General features: G+C 59.2%; 4 protein-coding genes and 2 non-coding genes across 8 annotated transcripts in view; 4 read left to right on the forward strand and 2 right to left on the reverse strand.

The window, feature by feature from the left end:
- Positions 1 to 156: 156 nt before the first annotated feature.
- SHFL (shiftless antiviral inhibitor of ribosomal frameshifting) lies at positions 157 to 4,611 on the forward strand. The gene is made up of 8 exons (XM_043586482.1): positions 157 to 508; positions 1,006 to 1,129; positions 1,324 to 1,373; positions 2,630 to 2,668; positions 2,863 to 3,012; positions 3,342 to 3,445; positions 3,576 to 3,730; positions 4,305 to 4,611. The coding sequence occupies exons 1-8, from the start codon at positions 488 to 490 to the stop codon at positions 4,532 to 4,534; spliced, it is 873 nt and encodes a 290-aa protein (XP_043442417.1). The 5' UTR covers positions 157 to 487; the 3' UTR covers positions 4,535 to 4,611.
- ANGPTL6 (angiopoietin like 6) lies at positions 4,570 to 10,940 on the reverse strand. Of its 2 annotated transcripts, none has more exons than XM_043586477.1 (6): positions 10,711 to 10,940; positions 7,500 to 8,082; positions 6,626 to 6,803; positions 5,882 to 6,069; positions 5,543 to 5,813; positions 4,570 to 5,011 (listed from the first exon to the last, which is right to left on the reverse strand). In XM_043586477.1, exons 1-6 carry the CDS (start codon positions 10,938 to 10,940, stop codon positions 4,821 to 4,823), a joined length of 1,641 nt encoding a protein of 546 aa, XP_043442412.1. In that variant the 3' UTR covers positions 4,570 to 4,820. The 2 variants fall into 2 exon arrangements, with proteins under 2 accessions (XP_043442412.1, XP_043442414.1); XM_043586479.1 differs by having other exon boundaries at positions 10,718 to 10,823.
- Positions 10,884 to 20,291, forward strand: LOC122486848 (suppressor of SWI4 1 homolog). Its single transcript, XM_043586483.1, is given in 15 exon segments — positions 10,884 to 11,000; positions 11,197 to 11,319; positions 12,815 to 13,146; positions 13,264 to 13,434; positions 13,925 to 14,026; positions 14,230 to 14,280; positions 14,384 to 14,554; positions 15,453 to 15,529; positions 15,731 to 15,838; positions 15,940 to 16,063; positions 16,177 to 16,255; positions 16,366 to 16,495; positions 16,572 to 16,732; positions 16,815 to 16,901; positions 18,952 to 20,291. Coding segments are annotated over 13 exon segments (2,403 nt in total). The 5' UTR covers positions 10,884 to 11,000; positions 11,197 to 11,319; positions 12,815 to 13,128; the 3' UTR covers positions 20,076 to 20,291.
- LOC122488853 lies at positions 14,074 to 14,160 on the forward strand. The gene has a single exon (XR_006298766.1). It is a non-coding gene; the product is annotated as a small nucleolar RNA SNORD105 (small nucleolar RNA).
- On the forward strand, positions 15,577 to 15,656 carry LOC122488859. Its single transcript, XR_006298772.1, has one exon. It is a non-coding gene; the product is annotated as a small nucleolar RNA U105B (small nucleolar RNA).
- EIF3G (eukaryotic translation initiation factor 3 subunit G) overlaps positions 20,228 to 20,548 on the reverse strand; it is a 32,898-nt gene continuing 32,577 nt past the window's right edge. The window contains exon 12 of one of the 2 annotated variants that reach the window (XM_043586480.1): positions 20,228 to 20,392. In XM_043586480.1, coding sequence (XP_043442415.1) covers positions 20,259 to 20,392 — 134 coding nt within the window. In that variant the 3' untranslated portion in view covers positions 20,228 to 20,258. The remainder of the gene's footprint in view (positions 20,393 to 20,548) is intronic. The other variant, XM_043586481.1, reaches the window with a different exon arrangement.

Here is a 20,548-nt window from a genome sequence, read left to right on the forward strand (position 1 = left end):
GGTAGGGGGCCCGGGTCCTAATTAGCGCCTGGTTCCTGCGGGAGGAGAGGAGAGGGTTATCAAGTGGGGGAGCGCGAACTGAGGGGGACACGGAGATCCAAGGCGGCGTTCCGATGCGGCCCCGCCCCCACGAGGGACGTGAAGACGCGGACCCCGCGCAGCGTGGGGACATGTGACCGACTGCAGAGGCCGCGCCGCCTCCACCGCCCGAGGTGCGCGCGCTCCGCCGCAGGGTGCAGACCCCTGGCGCCCGCCTGGGTCTGGGGCGCAAGAGCAGAGGCGGAGCCAGGGCGGAGCCAGAGCGCCCCGTCCACCCCCCCCCACCCCCCGCAATCGAAAGCGAAAGAGGGGGCCGGGAAGGAAGGGCGGGGCCGCCCGGAGGCCCCGCCCCCTGCCCTGCGCGGCTGCTGGACCGACGGGCGCGCCCGGGTAGGGGGGCTCTGAGCGCGCAGTGCGGACCCTCGCGGGAACCTGCGCCGCCGCCACCATGTCTCAAGAAGGTGTGGAGGTAGGAGATGGCTACGGCTGGGCCGGGGTCTCTCAGGAGACTGGGGAGGGGTCGGGGGCGCGGAGGGGGCTTCGCAATTTCTGGAGACTCCATCCGAAGCCTAGACCTTCACCCTGGCTGGCATTGGCTCCCCTCAGAAAGGAGAATGACCGCCACATCCCCCAGAGTGAAATGCGGCCTCCTCGAGGAAAAGCGGGGGCTGCAGGGTCAAGGGTCAGGAGCCAGAGGTTACCTGGCCGGCCTCCTCCCTTAGTCTGGGACGCTCGCCCCAGTCCGCTCCCTCCCCCAATGCCCTGTGGGGACTTTGGCTTTTTCCAGGAAATGCCGTAGAGGGATGGCGGGGGGAGGGGGAGGGATTGGGCCGGGGGGGGGGGGGGGCGGGGGGGAGAGGCCAAAACCGAGGGTCAAGTTCGGGCTGGGAGAAGGATGCCTAGAGATGGGGGAGGGGCGATTGTTCCTCTCCTTACCCGATCGGAACCCCCCTGTGCCCACCCCAGCTGGAGAAAAGCGTCCGGCGCCTCCAGGAGAAGTTTCATGGGAAGGTATCCTCCAAGAAGGCGGGGACTCTGATGAGGAAATTTGGCAGCGACCACACCGGCGTGGGGCGATCCATCGTGTACGGTGAGCAGGCTGGGGTCCCGGTCCTGGTAGGGGTTGGGCGTGGGGAGCACGCAGGAGAGGTGTGGTCTGTGTTAAGGGTGGGAAGAGGCGCGGAGATCATCTCCTGGGGAGGGTCTATACTGGGACTCTGGGGACCCTGAAACTCCCACAAGGTCCTTGAAGGACCTTTTACTTACACTTACTCTCCCCACCAGGGGTAAAGCAGAGAGATGGACAGGAACTGAGTAATGATCTGGATGCCCAGGTAAACTGCCCCCTTCCCTTCAAAGGATGGGGTGACTGGGGAGGGGGAACAGAAGGGACCTGGCCTGTCCATGATGAGCCCCTTCTGTGCACCACCAGTCCCCAACTCACGATCCACATTGACTTATTCACCTTTCAGTAATGTGTTAGACCAGGGAGACTCAAGCTGTAGGCACTCATTACATGTTGATGACGTTAAGTAGGGGAGAGAGACATGAAACTAGGCAGTGAAATGAATCAGGATTAATGTCATTGTAGAGGACCCCTGGAGGTCAGGAAAGGCTTCCTGCAAGAGGGAATAGAGTAAGCAAAGGACACACATTCAGGCTGGGATAAACAGGAGATGGGAAGGAGAGAGGGGCTGGGAACCCCATGTAACAGATGGATGGATGGATGGATGGATGGATGAAAGGCTTTGAGGCACAGGTGCAACACGGTCACTTGACCCCTTAAATGACTTTGGTGGCTCGTGCAGTGTGGATTCCACCTCTTAGAGTTGCTAAAGAGTGTTAACAAAGTACACTATATTCCTTACAGTTACACATGTAAAGGGTATGTTAAAAATAATAGGAGGGGCCTCTGGGGGGTGTGGCTGGTTCAGTCACTGGAGCATGTGACTCTTGATCTCAGGGTCATGGATTTAAGGCCCACGTTGCGCCTGGAGCCTTCTTAAAAATTTTAAAAATGAAAACAAACAATACTAGGAAAGACCACTGCAGTGGGACTTCCACATGTTGTTTTGAATTTCATCACCCTATTGATCCATTTAGACAAGTCCTATTATTTACCACGTCCATTTTACAGATGAGGAAACTGAGAGAGTGACTAAGTCACTTGCCAGGGTGACAAGAGCAAGCAGGCAGCAGCTGGGATTTAAACCTTGGCCACCTAGGATCAGAGCTGGGCTCTGAGATGCCCCTCATCAGGGATGCGGCTCGTTCTGCCGCGCTCCCTCAGGGTGATCTCGGGCAACCCCTCCGGCTCAGAGCCTCGGTTTCCTCATCTGAGCAGTGGGGATAATAGGTGTGCCTCCTCCCCTCCCCCTGCTCTCAAGGCTACTCTAAGGATAACTGAGGTCATGCGCCTGGCCCTCTAAAAGTGGACACTGGTCAGTCAGCACCTCCTGAGCTAAGGACACCCTAATCACATGGGGCCAGGACCCTGCCTCCCCACGCAGGAGCCCCGCCCCCAAGACACATTGGTAAAAAAGAGGTCTGAGCTGCATCCCCAGTTTCTGTCCCTGATGTCTCCACCCAGGACCCACCAGAGGATATGAAGCAGGACCAGGACATCCAGGTGAGTCCAGGCTATGGGACGGGGGGCGGAGGCAGAGTGAGGAGGACATTCCCAGGGGATGGTGGGGGATGTCCACGGACAAGAGGGAGAGATGTTACAGGGGCGGGAGAGGCGACATATCTGTAGAGGAAAGAGGGCTGACGTGTTTATGTTAGTGGAACAGGCGTGACCATCCTCTTGTCCCCATCCTGCAGGCCGTGGCGACCTCCCTGCTGCCACTAACAGAAGCCAACCTCCGCATGTTCCAGCGTGCGCAGGAAGACCTCATTCCGGCCGTGGATCGGCAGTTTGCCTGCTCTTCCTGTGACCATGTCTGGTGGCGGCGCGTACCCCAGCGGAAGGAGGTGGTAACCCGATCCCCATCCTCAGTATCTGAACTTCTGACCTAAGAATATCGACCCTTGACCCTTGACCTGCAGTCTCAGAGCTCAACCTCCATCTCAGACCCCGCCCCCCAACCCTGAGTTGGACTTCTGAGCTCCTCCCCGACCCCAGAGCCTGTCCTCTGACTCCACAGTTCGACATCTACCACAGAAATCAAACCTGACCTCGAAACCACAACCCCAAGTCGGGCTTCTGAACCCCCCCTGATCAGTGGTGTGCACTGTGGCCAGGGTCAAGCTACCGGGGCTCACCTCTGACCGCAAGCCTGCCCCCCACTCTGCACACCCAGGTGTCCCGGTGCAGAAAATGCCGAAAGCGCTATGAGCCGGTGCCTTGTGACAAGATGTGGGGCGTGGCTGAGTTCCACTGCCCGAAGTGTCGGCACAACTTCCGGTGAGGGTGCTGACCCCCACCCCACCCTCCACGCCCCCTCCCCCCCACCCCCAGCCCTGCCCTGCCCTTCCCTGGTCCCACCCTGGCCCGGGCCTCACCTTTGGACCCTCACGGCCCTGCCCGCCCCCAGGGGCTGGGCACAGATGGGGTCCTCGTCCCCCTGCTACGGGTGCGGCTTCCCCGTGTATCCAACACGGATCCTCCCTCCACGCTGGGACCGGGACACGGACCGCCGCAGCACCCATACCCACTCCTGCTCGGCCGCCGACTGCTACAACCGGCGAGGTGAGGGCCTGCCACGTCCCCCGTGACCTCCCTCGCTCTGGGCGGTCTATGTGACCTTGACTCCTGGGACATCCGCCTCCCGGGCCTTAAGTACCAAGGTCTCTGCCTGCTTCTTCCATGTGCCTCCTAAGGCCTCAGTCCCCAAAGCCACGTAGCTCATCCCGTGACATCAGCCTCTCCTTTCACATCTTCCACGCACCGGCCCCCACATCGATCTCCAGGCTCCAACACCAGACCCTCCCCCTTCTAATACCCATCTCCCATGGCGTCAGCCACATTCCGTGCTCTTGCCCCTGAGACTGAGTGGTTCCCCCTGTGTCCTCGTGACCTCTGCCACGGTCTCTGTGTCCTTGGTTCCTGTTTTGTCTTCTGTAGTCTCAGGTGATGCCCATGTCCCTGGGTCTCTAGTGGCTTCAACACCTGCGACTTTCGTCTCTGAATTTCCTGTAGGTCTGGCCCTACGGCCTGTAGCCTCCGCCCCTCCCCTCCCGAGTCCCCATGGCTGCAGCCCCTTTGCCCCCAGAGTCTTACGTGGGCCTCAAGCTCCATGACCTCAGAACCTCTTCCTCCCCAGAGCCCCACGTGCCTGGGACATCCTGCGCTCACCCCAAGAGCCGGAAGCAGAACCACCTGCCTAAAGTCTTGCACCCCAGCAACCCCCACATCAGTAGTGGCTCCACTGTGGCCACCTGCCTGAGCCAGGGGGGCCTCCTGGAAGACCTGGACAACCTCATCCTGGAGGACCTGAAGGTGGAGGAGGAGGAGGAAGAGGAGGAGGAGGGCGAGGGTGGGCATGGGGAGTGACCCCGGACAGGTGCAGATGCAAACCGGACACAGTCTGTGGATATTTTGTGTTGTTATAAAATATGAGCTCAAACTGAGATCTAAATGCCCTCGAGGAGCCATTTGGGTCTGCGACATTGGCAGGGGGATTCCTGGGTCCCGTTTTCAGGACCCCGGGGAGCAGATTCACAACAGGAGAGTGTGTGGCACGTGGCCCACACTAAGTCACAAAGCAGGAGTAGCCAGGACGACTTGGGCTCCTGCTGACAAACATCCTCTGGGACCTGGGGGACAGATGGACAGACGGTCACAGCCTCAGGGGCCGGATCAGCATGGCAGCCTTCTTGAGAGAGTAAGCCCCGCCACGAAACTCAGCCCAGTAGACCCCATCTTGGTAGCGGCTGCGGTAATGGCCACCACGGTGCCACACGCCATTGAGGTTGGAGTGGGCACAGGCATGGTACCACCAGCCTCCCCGCTGGTACAAGGCACAGTTACCTGAGGAGAGAGAAAACCCATGTCCTCTTACCAGAATAAAAACCTCTACGAGCATCTCAGCGCAAGGCTTTTGCCACGCATCCCCTGGCCCTTCCCACTCTTAGTGAACGCAACCCTGATCCTCTCTCCTCACCAGATTAAGAGCCCTGGCCCCTTTCTTTTTTTAGAGTAATAACTTTAATGCCTTCCCTATCCCCCTACCAAAGTACACGTTACACCTTTTCCACTCTTTCTGAAAACTAGAAGCTCTACCTTTATCAAGGGAAAAATCTTCCCTACTTCCTTTCTGGAATAAGACTGCTAGCTCTCCTTGCCTTTCACCAGAACAGGGGGAAGCAACTGCCTCATGAAAGAAGGAATCTAGGCTCTCCGTCCCCTCACCAGAATAAAAGTCCTCCCCTCTGTTCTCTTGCTTACCCTGATCCTTACCAGAGGGAAGTGTCACTCCACTCTTTTCATTCTTTGCATTCCCTCCCTAGGAGTCCCTCCTCCCCTGTCCCCACTCCCCACCAGAATAAGAGCTCTGCTTACCAGAATAGGAGTCTCGATCCCTATCCACGGTGCTGAAAGGCTTGTCATTGTGCCAGGAAAGAGAGTCTCCAGCATCTCCGTGGTACTGGCCAAGCCGTAGGCGATAGTGGTCACTCTCAGGCTCCAGGGAGAAACCATCATAGTGGGCACGTGCACTACGCCCTCCCCAATCCTCCAGGAGCACCAATAACTCATGGTCCCCACGGCTGGTCAGCTGATGCACAGGTTCCAGACCCAGCCAGTATTCTCCATCAGGCTGCCCGAAGCCCACCTGGCAGGACAGGAAAGTCAGCAGGTCCCCTCCTCGACACAGCCCTGCCCCTGCCCGCCCACGCCCACCTTGTAGTGCTGCCAGGTGGTGAAGAAGTTGACAGAGCCATCTTGCCGCCTTTGGATCACAGTCCAGCCTCCACCCTCCAGCTGCTGCTCACACCACGCCGACCCCACGTGCCGACCCAGTCGCAGTTCATACACACCACTCTGCCTGTGGCCTGACCGGTGGGCCTCTGCACAATCCTGCCATGGGCCTGTGGGTACAGAGATAAGGGGAAGGCACAGCCTGGACCAACCAACCCCTTGTTGGTATATAGATCTGCATTCTTCTCTCATCCCCTCACCAGAACAGCAGTCCTGCCTCTCCCATTCCCTGGCCAAAATAAGAGCCCCAGTACCCATGTCCTTACCTGAGTTAATACTCTGGGTCATTCTTTTCTCACTACAGCAAATGTGGAGCCTGGGGTACTTAAATCCTGGTTCTAAAGCCTCACCAGAGTACAAATCCTGAACATGACCCTCTGAGCTCACTTAAATTCTTACCAATAAGCAGCCCTAAATTCCCTGTCCCCTCACCAAAAGAAAAGCCTTTCCTTTCCTATTTTCATACCACAGTAAGGATCTTGGTCTTTATCAGGATGAGAGCCATGGCTCCTTGTTCGATCACCAGAATAAAAGCATCCTTTCTTCCAGTCCTCTTACCATGAGAGAAATCTGCCATTAAAATCCTGGCTCCTATTTCCATCTCCTCACAATGCACTGGGAACTCCCTAGCTTCTCACATCCCCAACATTCCTGCCCTCATCTTACCTGTCGGTTTGGTGGGGACAGCAGGGTGCCCTGCAGGCACGGGAGAAGCCAAGGGCCCCTGCTGTCTCAGGGTCTGGTCTCTCAGGGGCTCTGGAGCCGGGTCCAGCCTCCTGCTGGTATCATTAATGCCACCCACCAGACTGACAGGAACCACAGGCACCAGGGGCGGTGGCAGGACCTGGGGTGACCGAGAGACTCAGATGTGATTGCACTAGCCTTCAGTTGAAAAGACACTGGGCCCCTAAATCTCCCAACACCCAGATGGGTGGATCAGGCAGGGGCACGTCCCAGCCCTAGAATGGATACTTCCCAAAGCCTAACTCTAGCTGTCAAGAGCAGCGCTGAGCTTAAATTCCTGCTCTGGTGTTCACAGCTTAACTTCTCTGACTCTGACTCTCCTTTTCTGTAAAGTATTGATGGTAAGAGTACCTCCAACAATGAGTATTAGCTTACTGAATGCTCCCAACAGCCTTGTGAGGTATGGGTTGTCACGGAGCAACAATCTTATTCAAAATTAGGGCCAGTCATATTCCAGAATTAAAAATAATATAACAGAAGTTAGAACAGTAGCACAGGGTCTATATTTATATCACATAACACCTCCCTAACATGGATCCTTGGTCTTTACGTAATAATATGCTTGATTACAGGCACTATGAATATTTATATTAAGTGGGTAAGTAAAGACTTTAGGTAGTCGCCAGTCGCGTTCTGATCCAAATGAGCTGTGGAAGGAGAAGTAGGAATCTGGTATTTGGAGCTTTTCGGATTTCAAAACTGCGTTTCAGAGATCGTGCGTGGGGTTGCAAGAGCCCCATCTTACAAATGATGCAAACAGGAAGTGGCGACGATTCCTGGCCAGCTTTAAGGTTACCTGCTGCTGCCCACCCGTGCCCCCCGGGCACAGGCGCTCCAGGCGGGCGATGAGGCCACTCTGCTGGGTGACCAGCTGCGCCAGCTCCCGGAACTTGACATCCAGCTGGTGGAAGCGGGCGGCGGCGCGCTGCGCCTCGGCTGACACGTTGAGCACGCGCTCCCCAAGCAGCGCCAGCAGAGCAGCGGGCTCCGCCCCCGGTCCTGGACCCGCCCCCGGCCCCGCCTCGTGCTGCAGCTGCGCGCGCAACTGGCCCAGGCGCGCGCTCAGGCCGCGGCTCTCTTTGCGCAGCGCGCGCACCTCGCCGGCCACGGCGCCATCCGCCGCCGCCAGCCGCTGAAGTTCGCGCAGCAGCTCCTCGTGGCGGCCCACGCGCATGCGCAGCGCTGCCACCTCGCTGGCGTTCACGGCCTCCGCGGCCGGGCGCGCGGCGGACGGCCCGCTCCAGCACACGGCGCCCGTGAACTTCTGCTGCGGCAGCACGAAGGTGTAGGTGCAGCGCGGGGCGCCCGCCCGCGCCCACGTCGCGCCCAGCAGGAGCAGCAGCTGCAACGTGCGCAGCTGAGGCGCCGACATGGCAGACCTGAAGGCAGAGGACGAACAGGAAGGAGGGGAGTCCCGGGAGCCTAGCCGGGCCCCCAACTCTCGGGTTGCGCCAAACCCGCGTTGCTCCAGGTCCCCGCCCCCAGGCTGAGATGCCCCAGGGATCCCACCCTGGCCTTTCCACTTGGTTCCCGGCGCCCTGCGGGACAGCATGTCATGCATTCATTCATTGAGTGCTTGCTGTGTGCCAGCCACGGTTCTAGGGACTACGGTATGGAACAAAACACAAAACTTCCTGCCCTGATGGGCAAGAAACAAATAAGCAATAGGGATTAATAGAGTGTGTTAGCCGGTGTTAAGATAACAGGAAAACAGAGAGATGTGGAGATCTGGGCCCTGGCAATTTGAAAGGAGGGAAGACCTCCTGGGGGGAGGTAAGGGAGGAAGTAATGAGGATATCTGGGGAAGAACCATCCCTGGCAGGGGGAACAGCAAAGGCAAAAGCCCTGAGGCTAGACCGTGCCTGATGTATTAAAGGAACTTATGGGGAGGCCGGAGCAGAAGGAGAACGGGTGAGAGGGGTGAGGTGGGGTGAGAGATAAAGTCTCACTAACTCAGTCTAGTAGCAGAGGCCCCATCTCCCCAAATCCCAGAGTCATTCCTGTCTCCTCTCTTTTCACAACAGATCCAACCTATCAGCCAGGCCTGTCAGCTCTTCTGTTTGGACCCTGAATTCCTCCACATTCCCCCATGCTCACCCCCCACCATGATCCCAGCTCAAGACACCATCTGGATTTCCTTACATCAGCTGCCCCCCAGGCCTCCAGTTGTCTGCCATCAGCCTCTGGTCTGTTTCTCCCACAGCTGCCAAAGAATCAGGTCATGTCTCTCCTTTTCCTAGAGAACCTTTGTGGCTCCCAGCTCACTCAGAGCAAAAGTCCAAGTCTTCCCGCGCCCCCACAAGGCCCTGCACCCTCTTCCTGTCCCCTCCCTGCCCTCCTCTCCCACTCACCCCTCACTCAGTGTGTTCGAGGCACACTGGCCTCCTTGTTGCTCCTCAAACATACCAGGCACAGTCCTGCCTCAGGGCCTTTGTACTTGCCCTTTCCTCGGTCTGGAACATTCTTCCCGGAATTTTAACATGGCCTCCTCTCTCTCCTTACTCAGGTCTTAGCTCAGATGTCCCCTCCTCAGAAGCCCTCCCTGACCACCCCCATTTAGCGTTGCTTCTCCTGGGCACTCTCTATCACAGTCCCGCTTTGTCATTTTAGCATTTGTCTCTCTCTGGAATTGCCTCGTTTGTTTGCCGGTGTTTATTATCTGAATTCCTCCACCAAAATAATCCGCTCGCAGAGGCTGAGCCTGGGTTTTGTTCAGTGCACGCCCCTCAACACTCACATGCCCCAGCTCTGTCGTACCCTCCCAAGTGTTGCCCCGCTCACACAGGTGAGCTCCTACGCATGTACTGTGGCCACCTCCCTGGCTCCCCTTGTCTTCTCTCTCGGGGTTCAGCCGCTTGCAGCCTCTCAGATGAGGACACACAGGCCTCTCACACGCACTTGCCAGTACTCAGAACACGTCCCCCACGTCCACACGTCACCCCGGTCTGCCCCAGGTTCCACTGTGTCCAAACCCACATGTCCGGGTGGCCACACGCACGGGCAGGTGCCTCGAGGTCTTCGAGGTCACACACATCACCTGGTTCACACATTCAGCAGACGCTCCTTTCGTGCCTATTGTGTGCCAAGAGCTGGTCCAGGCAGCGGACCCGCCCAGGACCAACACAGACAAAATCCCTGCCCCCAGGCAGCTGACGTCTGGATGGGAAGACGGATGGTGGGTAGGTCAGAGGGTGGTAAGTTGTTAGGAGAACACTTAAGTGGGGATGCGGATGGGGGTTCTGGGATGAGAGGCCTTTTTTTTTTAAGATTTTTTAAATTTTGAGACCGCAGGCACGCGAGCAGGGGAGGTGCAGAGAGAGAGGGACAGAGGGAGAGACAGGATCCCAAGCTGGCCCTGTGCTGTCAGTGCACAGCCCGACGAGGGGCTCGATCCCATGAACTGTGAGATGGTGACCTGAGCTGAAATCAAGGCGAGGATGTTCAACTGACTGAGCCACCCATGTGCTCAGAGGGGCCGTTTGAAACAGAGGGGTCAGAACTTACTAAGAAGAGGACACTTGAGCCAAGACCTGAAGGAAGAGACAAGGGTAAGAGCATTCCAGGCACAGGGAGAAGCAAGCCCTGAGCTAGAGCCTTTGAGGTGCCCAAGGAATAGCAGGGAGGCCCGTAAGACTGGAACAGAGCGAGCAAGGGGGAGAGCAGGAGGAATGAGAACAGGGAGGGGACGGGGCCAAGCGTGCAGGGTCTCGTGGGCCCCAGAAGGACTTGGGCTTTCACTCTGAGTGAGGTGCGAGCTCCAGAAGGTTCTGAGCTGGAGAAAGGCATATTTGCTATCATATATGCACACCAAGCCGGAGCTCTCCTTGCCCCCTCCTCGACGACACCAGGCCCCCCCACGACAGGGATGGACCACACCCCTTGGAGCCAGACTACATGTGTAACATCCACCACCTTCCAGGAGCTCAACCTGGGGTGCGGAGGCCTGGAGAAGCCCGGGTCGCCAAATGGGTAAAATCGGCCTCCCCCTGTCCTCATGCCCTCCTTCCCTCTCACCTCTCAGGACCAAGACCCTGAGTCCAGCAAGTCCTGCAGCAGACGAGAAGTCCCAGGAGGAGCTGAGGGTCCAGGAGGAGCCTCTGAGTGAGGAAGGGGAGAGGCTGGTGGGAGAGCAGGAGGGAGGAGGCTTGGTAACCACCCCTGTCCTCCAGAGCTTGGAACCAGAGCCGTGGTGCTGAGACCAGGAGCTCCAACTGTAAATATTTATCATTTCTTGCATGAGAACCGAGGCAGAATGGCCAGACCCCCTTGCCCAGGCCACCAGGGCCTGATAACACAGGTCAGTGCTCCGGATGTTCCCCCCACAGCAGAGCACAGAGCGTGGGAGGCTGCAGGCCCCGTGAGGCCGGGGGGGGGGGGGGAGCGGGGGGGGCAGGGGGAGGACACAGACACACCACAGAGAAAGACAACAGGAAACGTTGGCACCTGCTGCCGCCAGGCGTGCCTCTAAAATCCACGCCTTCTATCTCATTTAGCCTTTGCCTTCACAACCTTTGTTCCTACGAAGCCTCGTTTTACAAGAGGGAAAACTGAGCCTGAGGGAGGGTGAGTGGTTTGCCCACAGCCACACAGCTGGAGAATGGTGGAACTCAGCCCAGGTAACTTGGCTCCCGCACTCACACACATATACCCTGACCTGCCACACACCGTGTGCCCACAACAGGGCAGAAATCAAGACACACGGGTCCCCAGTGAGACAAACCACTGCACGGAGCCACAAAGGTAGACATGGAATCTGTGTGTGTGTCTGCGGATTTGCCCGGCACAGGCACATATGAAGACACGGCTGGAAACATAGCACAGATTCTGGCAGCGACACACACACACACACACACACACACACACACACTCACACACACTCACACACACACACCACGACTTAAAGGAAAATACCCTGTGGGCAGAGTGGGGTCTCACACTGGCAAGCACAGAGGCGCTAACCAGGTAGACAGTGAAACCCTGGTCCCTTCCCACTTGCCCACCACAGTGTACATGTTCCCATTTGTCTCCCACGCACACTGTCACATCCTCAGGTCAAATCATGCAGGGACAGAAAACATGCGGTCATTCCTCAGAGGTACAAAGGGACCCCCCATAGAGCCCCCCCAGAGCCTGGTCTAGGGTCTCCCACCTGCACAAAGGCCTCACTGACCTGCAGACACACTCTCAGGGAGCAGCCTCCTTCGCCTGGTTCCTACTGTCCTGAACTCGTAACCCGAGTGGACTCCCGGGCTGAAAGAGGAAATGGTCGTCCCAGATCTGAGAGAGGCTGCCAGGCTGGGCTCCAGGCCTGGGCTGGGCCCCCCCCACACACTGGGCCCCTCGGCCCCCCACCCGCAGCCCCCTCCAGCTTCCTCCATTGGCAGCAGAGAAGAAACCTCATAAGTCACAGAGAGGGACTGACAGATGAGAGAGAGAGAGAGTACAAGAGACAGAGAAGGGGAGAGACATGGGAGGAGATGGACAGAGACGGTGGGGGGGGGAGTCAGGAAGAGGGATGAGAAGAGAGAGATGGGGATAGAGACATAAGAGAGATGGAAACTTGAAGGCAATGAAAGAGACAATTGATGGCAGAGACAAAGTGGGGCAGAGGGAGACAGAGATAGGAAGAAGACAAGGATGGGGAAGGGGAGACGGAGGAGGGGAAGAGGAGAAAGAATTGGGAAGGAGAGACAGGAGAGAGGAAGCAAATGGGGGAGGGGAAGCAGATGGTGGAAGGAAACCTATGGGACAGGGAAAGAGACGTTGGGGGCGTCCCTTTTCCCCACCCCAAGGTTCTGGGGAAGAAGCCAGAGGCCTGAGGCCAAGACTGGGGCTTTGAGCGGAAACCGGGAGGGGGTGAGTTATTCACAAAGCGCCCGCCTTGCCCTAAGTTTCCAGAAGGTGATGTGGAGTTTCCATCTCTCCGCCGCAGACAGGGCCCCCGGGGAAGACCGCTGGCCCTCAGGAGCTGGGGGCCTCTATACGTAATTGCTATGCTCTACCCATTTCTCTGGTTGTTCCCCAAGTGCCTGGTGCCTTTGTGCCAAGCATTGTGCATCATCTTTCTTAGTAAGTGGATCAGAGGAGAAATGAGTACCATCCTCTCTTTAGAATACTTGTAGAGGCCTCAGAGCGGATAAAATGGCTGTCAAAATCGCCCAGCTGGTATAAATGAGCCGAAGTAGGATTCGAACCCACAACTTATTTCTCCGAAGCCGGCGCCGCTTCGCTGAGACACTGGCCCCGCCCGGTTTCCATAGAAACAAGCACCAGGTGTCTCCGTAGCAACCCCTCTGTGGCTTTCTGCTCGCCTGGTGACGTCACCGCGCGGATCCGCCTCACGTCGTCACCTCGCCGGCGCCGGAAGTGAGCGGCGCGGCGCCGGAAGCACCCGGCAGAAGCGTCCCAGCGGAGGAGTTGGCGGCATGGGGCAGTCGGGGCGGGTGAGGCGCGGCGGCCTGGGGGCGGGGGCGCGGGCAGGGCCGGTGGGGGGCCGGTGGGGGGCGGGTGGGGTCCCTGCGGAGGCCGTGGCGCTGACCGCTCGCCTTTCGCCCCTGCAGTCCCGTCACCAGAAGCGTGCTCGCGCCCAGGCGCAGCTCCGCAACCTCGAGGCCTACGCCGCGCAGCCGCACTCGTTCGTGTTCGCGCGGGGTCGCGCGGGTCGCGGCGTCCGGCAGCTCAGCCTGGACCTTCGTCGGGTCATGGAGCCCCTCACCGCCACCCGCCTGCAGGTCTGCACCTCCCACCCCGCCTCCATCAGCCTTTGGCCCCGTCTTCGCCGCTACGGAGGTGGCTCCAACCGCAGAACCGCGCGAGCCTTCAGTCTCCCTGGCAGGAGAAGGGGACCTTTATGGGGACCATCTTCGGATTTTGTGGGGCAGCTGCGAGGGGGCGCAGATGAACCCGCTTTGGCTGAATGCCTAAGACTGGAGGTTAAAAAGGGACTAGAGTTAGCAAAGCTAGAGTGGAAACTCGGGTTCTCTCAAAGGCCTGGAGAAAGTTAATTAACGTCGCAGGGCCCAGGTGGCTCATCTGCAAAATGGGCCAGGCACAGTAAACGAGCAAATTTAAGTCGGGTTAGGTCCAGAGGTCAAGAACATTCCACTCCTTTCTTTCTGCGACAGGTTAAATGCAAGAAAGGGCATAAGAGCTTCAGCTTATAGCCCTTGCTCGGGGAGAGGATACCTAGCGATCTTTCCATTTTGTGTTTGTAATTCTCAGATACGAAAGAAAAACACTCTGAAGGATTGTGTGGCAGTGGCGGGGCCCCTTGGGGTCACACACTTTCTGATCTTGAGTAAAACGGAGACAAACATCTACTTTGTGAGTTAACACACCCACACCCCTCATCTTCCCCCTGCCCTCCTCCTCCCCCAACTCTCACGATGAACCCATATGCCTCTGAGTTGCCATGATTCTGGCTTCAAAGTAAACGCTCTGAAGAGATGGGGCGGAGGTTCCCACTCCCTGCTGCCTAGCTGGACACCTTGACTCTGACCAATCCTTTTGTTTTGTTTTTCCCGTAGAAGCTGATGCGCCTCCCAGGAGGCCCCACCTTGACCTTCCGGATCAATAAGGTAAGGGTCAGAGGTAGTGAGGCCCATGTTGGGTAGAGGACGAATTCAGGAGGGCGCCAGCCATGTGTGGCTGTCAGGCCTCACTCCTCCCCCCGTCCTGCAGTACACACTAGTGCGCGACGTGGTCTCCTCCTTGCGCCGACACCGCATGCACGAGCAGCAGTTTGCCCATCCGCCCCTCCTGGTGCTCAACAGCTTCGGCCCCCACGGCATGCATGTGAAGCTCATGGCCACCATGTTCCAGAACCTGTTCCCCTCCATCAATGTGCACAAGGTAGGCTGGGCCTGGGGCGGTGGCAGGTGAGGGTGGAAGGGCGGACAGTAGGTACCACACGCAGGCCCTTGGCTTGTTTGCTCGGTCCTTGCCTCTCAGCGCGGAGGCAGAGCACTCTGGCTCCTGAGGTCACGTCTCCCTCACGTGTTCGTGACCCTGGGGTAACAGACTTCCTCGTAAGCTTTCTTCCTCTCTGAAAGGTGAACGATCCTGATTGTCCTTTATTTATTTATTTTTTTTAATCTTTTTTTTTTTTTAACGTTTATTTATTTTTGAGACAGAGACAGAGCATGAACGGGGGAGGGTCAGAGAGAGAGGGAGACACAGAATCCGAAACAGGCTCCAGGCTCTGAGCTGTCAGCACAGAGCTGGACATGCGGGGCTCGAACCCATGAACCATGAGATCATGACCTGAGCCGAAGTCAGCCGCTTAACCGACTGAGCCACCCAGGCGCCCCTGTCCTTTATTTCTTGAGTGGGGATTGAGTATTAGCCTGAGCAGCGTGCCAGGTACTTGGGACACCAGTTGACGGATGGGGAGACAGACTGACAGAGGGGAAGTCATTAGTCAGAGGTTAGACGCAGAGGGCAGGACTGGGTTTTCTAAGCTGTCTGGCTCCAGAGCCCTAGTTCCTAATCCCTGGCACCAGCTGGTCTCAGGTTAGGCTTGTTAGACACTGATCATCAGGGAGCAGTCCACCCACGGTGTGGACGGCTTCGGTGGGCCTCAGAACCAAGAACTCTAGCCAGTGCACCTGCCACTCCATTAGTCCCCCTCAGTGCCACATCTCCCTGCTGAGAGATTTCTGGAACAGGGCCAGGGCCTGCTGTGGCTCCAGCACACAGGGAAGCCCGTGGGCAGTTGACATGTTGCTGTGCCCTCGCCTCTCCCTTCCAGGTGAACCTAAACACCATCAAGCGCTGCCTTCTCATCAACTACAATCCTGACTCCCAGGAGCTAGATTTCCGTCATTAGTGAGTACTCTTGTTGAGGGGTGGGGGGAGGGGAGGAGGCAGGGCTTCCACGTGTGGCTGATGACAACGCTCCTGCTGAGGCTCTGTGATTGTCCAGTTTCAAAGTAAACGCCCTGACGCACTGTGGAAAGGGGAGGGGGGCAGAGCTGACCTCCAGTCTCAGGATCCCTAACCCCCCTTCTCACACCTTGGGTGCTGCAGTAGCATCAAAGTCGTTCCTGTGGGCGCAAGTCGTGGTATGAAGAAGCTTCTACAGGAGAAGTTCCCCAACATGAGCCGTCTACAGGACATCAGCGAGCTATTGGCCACGTGAGGAGGGCACTGGGTGGGGAGATCACTACCGCGCCGGAGACCCCGGAGCTTTTCCAGGAGCCTGGGATCCCCTACTGACCAGTGTGTCCTCTGCACAGGGGCGCCGGGCTGTCCGAGAGTGAGGCAGAGCCCGATGGGGAGCACAACATCACGGAGCTGCCCCAAGCCGTCGCGGGACGCGGCAACATGCGGGCCCAGCAGAGTGCCGTGCGGCTCACTGAGGTGAGGCCCAGCCCAGGGCAGGCCCAGGGTCAGAAGTGACTTCCTCTGGCAGTACCCCCCCCCCCTCCCCCCGGCCCTGAAGAAGGACTGACTCGTCCCCTATGTCCCTCCAGATTGGGCCCCGGATGACACTGCAGCTCATCAAAATCCAGGAGGGTGTTGGGGAGGGGAACGTGCTGTTCCACAGTTTCGGTGAGAACGGGGCTGGGGAAGCAAGGGGCTGGGAGTCCAAGGCCCTCACGGGTGGGTCGCGAGGTGCACTGACGCATCTAGGTCTCCGTGACCCATCTCTTCCTGCTCAGTGCACAAGACTGAAGAGGAGCTTCAGGCCATCCTGGCGGCCAAGGAGGAGAAGCTACGGCTCAAGGCCCAGAGGCAGGACCAGCAGGCCCAGAATGTTCTGCGCAAGCGGGAGCAGCGGGAGGCACACAGGTGTGTGGCTGTGGGCCGTGCAGGTGAGGCAGGGTCTCAGGTGCAGGCCGCCACCCTAAATGATCTCTCCCTCCAGGAAGAAGAGCCTGGCAGGCATGAAGCGGGCGCGGGCAGAGGCCAGTGGGGATAGCGATGCCGAGGACCCCGGCGCCCCCCCAGAGGGGACCGGCCAGCGAGAGGAAGAGGAGGATGAAGCTGAGTATTTCCGCCAGGCAGTGGGAGAGGAGCCTGATGAGGGTATGTGGCAGGGGTTGGTGCAGCTGGGCACCTTGAGCCCATCCCTGTGGCCTGGTGGCCTTGACGTGGTCTCTCCCCACAGACATGTTTCCGAAGACAGCCAAACGAAGACGGCCTGCCGGGCCCCCCGGCAAGAAGCAGCGAGGAAGGGGGCAGAGGCCAGATCGAGGCACTGACCGGAGGCCTCCAAAGGCCAAGGGCAGGCCCCAGCGGGCCCAGGCCAAGCTGGAACGCAGAGGAGCTGCCTGGGAGCACAGGCGGGGCCGAGCACGGCCACCTAAGAAAGCAGTCTGAGGCCAGGCTGGTGCAGTGGATGGAATGCCCCAAATTGGGGCCCAAGAGCCTTTGCCCTGGGCTTCCACCTGGGCCTCCAGGGGCAGCCCTCGGTTTCCTTTCATAAAGGAGCGGTTTTCTCCAACCTCCCACGCTGGTGAATGCTTGATTTCCCGTGAGTCTTGCGTCTGCATTGGGAATGGGGAGAGCTGGAGTCCCGTGGTAGAAAGCCCAGAGGCTCGGGGCCAGGAGCTTCTGGGAACTGGGCTAGGTTCGCGCCCACATCCTGAGCAGTGGACACGCAGGAACTGTTTTGCAGGTGAGGGCGATGGGCAGATTCAGTCTGGTGCCTCGGGGTGTCCTGGGCCTGCCCCCAGCCTAACCCCCCAGGCCCCCGTTACCTGCAAGCCAGTGACTGGGCTGCTTTGGAGGGCAAAGTGTGAGGAGGAAGGAAGCCGGGGGTGGAAGCGAAGCTGGCTGGTGTTGGCAGTGGGCGGAGCTGAGCTGCCAGCGCTGAGAGAAAGAGGGTGGGGCTGCTGGGAAGGAAGGGGCCCGCCACGCCGCTGGTTAGCTCGGCACGGCTCGGCACCAGTGCTCCTGGTGGCGCGGCTTCGGCGCTGGACCCGGAGGCAGGGCACGTGGGCCATGGCTGCCGCCACATCAGGTGAGGGTCCTGGCCCCTGTGGCGCTGCCCAGGACCGAGGCTGGGGGTGGCCGGCTCCTGGGAGGCAGACGGGAGGGACTTAATCGTGTCTGGACAGGGACTTCCTCCCAGGGCGGAGATGGGACGAGGAGGCAGAAGCGTGGTTGGGGAAGCAGTCGCGTGGGGGAGGGAGGGCCGCTGGCACCTTGCACGGAACTCGTGGCCAGCCTGCTGGACAGACTGGGAGCAGGCTGCGCACCCAAAGCTGAGGCTAAGTTGGGTACACGAGAGGGAATCCATTCCAGATCTCTGTTCTGGTCCACGCTGCTGGTCCTAGGCCTTGTTCTGGGCTCTGGGAAGCCAGTTGTGGGGCACTCCCTGCCCTCAGGAGAGGTCTTCTGGGTTGGGTTTGGTTTTTGTTTGTTTGGTTTTTTTCCTCTCAACAGTGGTCAGATGGAAGCACAGGATTTGCAGAAATAAGGGGGACAGGGTGCAGTTGTGATAATAGAGGGTCAGAATATGCCTCTCAAACCCTCTTAGGGCTAAAGACCAGGAGGTGAGTGGGGGCACTGGTGACTCAGGAAGAGAGAATCAGTGCAAAGGCCCTGAGGTGGAATGTGCCTTAAGGAATAGAAAGCCAGTGTGGGAAGAAGAAAACAAAGCTAGTGTGGGAAAGACATAGGGAATGAGTCACAGGGAGATGAGAGGGAGCAGCTGGACGGAGGTTTGCTCCTGGGGCCCCTCTGTGGCAGAGGTGAGCACTGCCTTTTCCTCCCAGTGAGGAGGGAGCCTCAAAGGTGAAAGCCGCCTGATTCGGGTGTCTTTGGGTGCCCCCTGGAGGCCGTGGGGGGAACACGTAGGGAGGTCGTTGGGAGCTGGGAGGCCAGTGCCTGTGGCACTGAGAAAGTGACTGACTGAAGGTGGAGGCAGCAAGGCTTGCTGGATTTGGGAGGGCTACGGTGGGGTTGGGGACTCCCCCGGACTCCCCCTCCTCCACGCAGGCCTGGTTGTTGTGGATTGTCATTGCTGGCTTATGGCTGTCACGTGAAGGCAATGACTACCTAGTTCTGGAATTCAGGACCCAGAGCAAGCCTAGTAGATATCACCTGGGCCCGATTTCCTCCGTAAGAAGTTGCTGTGGCTGGTGTCCCCTCCTGGGCATGGGAAGGACTCCGAGAAAGTGTGTCCCCAAAGGGCTGGTGCAGCCCGCCACGTGGTACGTAATCTGAAGGACTGGGCTCTGAAGGCATCAAAAGCCACGCGAGGAGGACCGCGCTCACTTGGTGACACCATCTGCCCACAGGTGCCATACCCTGCCCGACCAACTTCTCGGCCACTGCCGATCGCGTCCTCGGTCGTTTCCAGGAAGACTTTCTGTGGCCCGTGCTGGTGGTTGAGTTCCTGGTGGCCGCGGCCAGCAACGGCTTCGCCTTATACCGCTTCGGCACGCAGGAGCGGCGCCCGTGGCACCCGGCTGTGGTCTTCTCGGCACAGCTGGCCGTCAGCGACCTGCTCTACGCCCTGACGCTGCTCCCGCTGGCCGCCTACCTCTACCCCCCCAAAAACTGGCAGTACGGGGAGCTGGCGTGCCGCCTGGAGCGCTTCCTCTTCACCTGCAACCTGCTGGGCAGCGTCCTCTTCATCACCTGCATCAGCCTAAACCGCTACCTGGGCATCGTCCACCCCTTCTTCACCCGCAGCAGCCTGCGCGCCAAGCACGCCTGGGCCGTCAGCGCTGCCGGCTGGGTGCTGGCCGCCGTGCTGGCCGCGCCCACACTCGGCTTTTCCCACCTGAAGCGGCCGCAGCAGGAGGGGGACTGCTCTGTGGCCAGGCCGGGGGCCTGCACCAAGTGCCTGGGGACGGCAGACCAGCGCCTTGAGGCCTACAGAGCCTACAGCCTGGCGCTGGCCACGGCGGGCTGCGGCCTGCCGCTGTTGCTCACCCTGACGGCCTACGGCGCCCTCGGGTGGGCGGTGCTGCGCAGCCACGGCATGACGGCGGCCGAGAAGCTGCGTGTGGCGGTGCTGGTGGCCAGCGGCATGGCCCTCTACGCCGGCTCCTACGTGCCCTACTACGTGACGCTGGTGCTCAACGTGTCCGCCCGACAGCACTGGAGAGCCCGCTGCCCGGGCTTCGCTAACTCGGCCGAGGCCGAGGCGGCGCTGGATTGGAGGACCTACGTGAGCCACCAGGTGATGCGGGGCCTCATGCCCGTGGCCATCTGTATCCACCCTCTGCTTTACATGGCTGTGGCACCCAGCCTCGGCTGCCGCCCGGGTCCAGGAGGCTGCCTCGGCTGCGGGGAGAGCCAACCCCCCGAGGACGCCGGGAGCTCTGGCCAAGTCCTGCCCCTCAATGTCACAGCCACCCCCAAAACCTCGGGGTCCTAGTCCCCCGAGCTGAGCCGACGACCTGGCCTATTTTGAGCCACTGCCGCCTGCCCTGGAATCCATCCGAGAGCATGGCAGGCCCCAAACCACCACTTCCTCTGTGGTCTACAGAAAGACCTGATGGGGGACTGAAGGTGCCCAGGCCAGGGAGGGCAGGAACTTCTGCCTGAAGCCCTGATCCCGGAGAGGGCTGGCCCCCACTAGCCACAGAGCAGGTGACTAGACAAGGTGAATAAACAAGACAGCACGTGACAACCGCAACCTCTTTATTGCCGGGAGCCCCGCGCTCGGAGGAGCTGCCTTCCATGGGGGCCCTGGGAGCCGGGTGGCTGCTGGCTTAGTTGGTTGACGGCCTGAAGAGAGAAATGGGTGGTGAGAACAGCCTGTGGGGGAGGAGTTCAGATCCCAAAGGGAATTCCAAGATTCCTTGCTACATACAACTGGGGCCTCCGTGGCAATGGGGGGGGGGGGGCGGGGAACAGGGTACACGAGGCACAGTGGGGCCTCCT

Source organism: Prionailurus bengalensis, chromosome A2 (genome assembly GCF_016509475.1).
Source record: "Prionailurus bengalensis isolate Pbe53 chromosome A2, Fcat_Pben_1.1_paternal_pri, whole genome shotgun sequence".
Classification (NCBI taxonomy): Eukaryota; Metazoa; Chordata; class Mammalia; order Carnivora; family Felidae; genus Prionailurus; species Prionailurus bengalensis.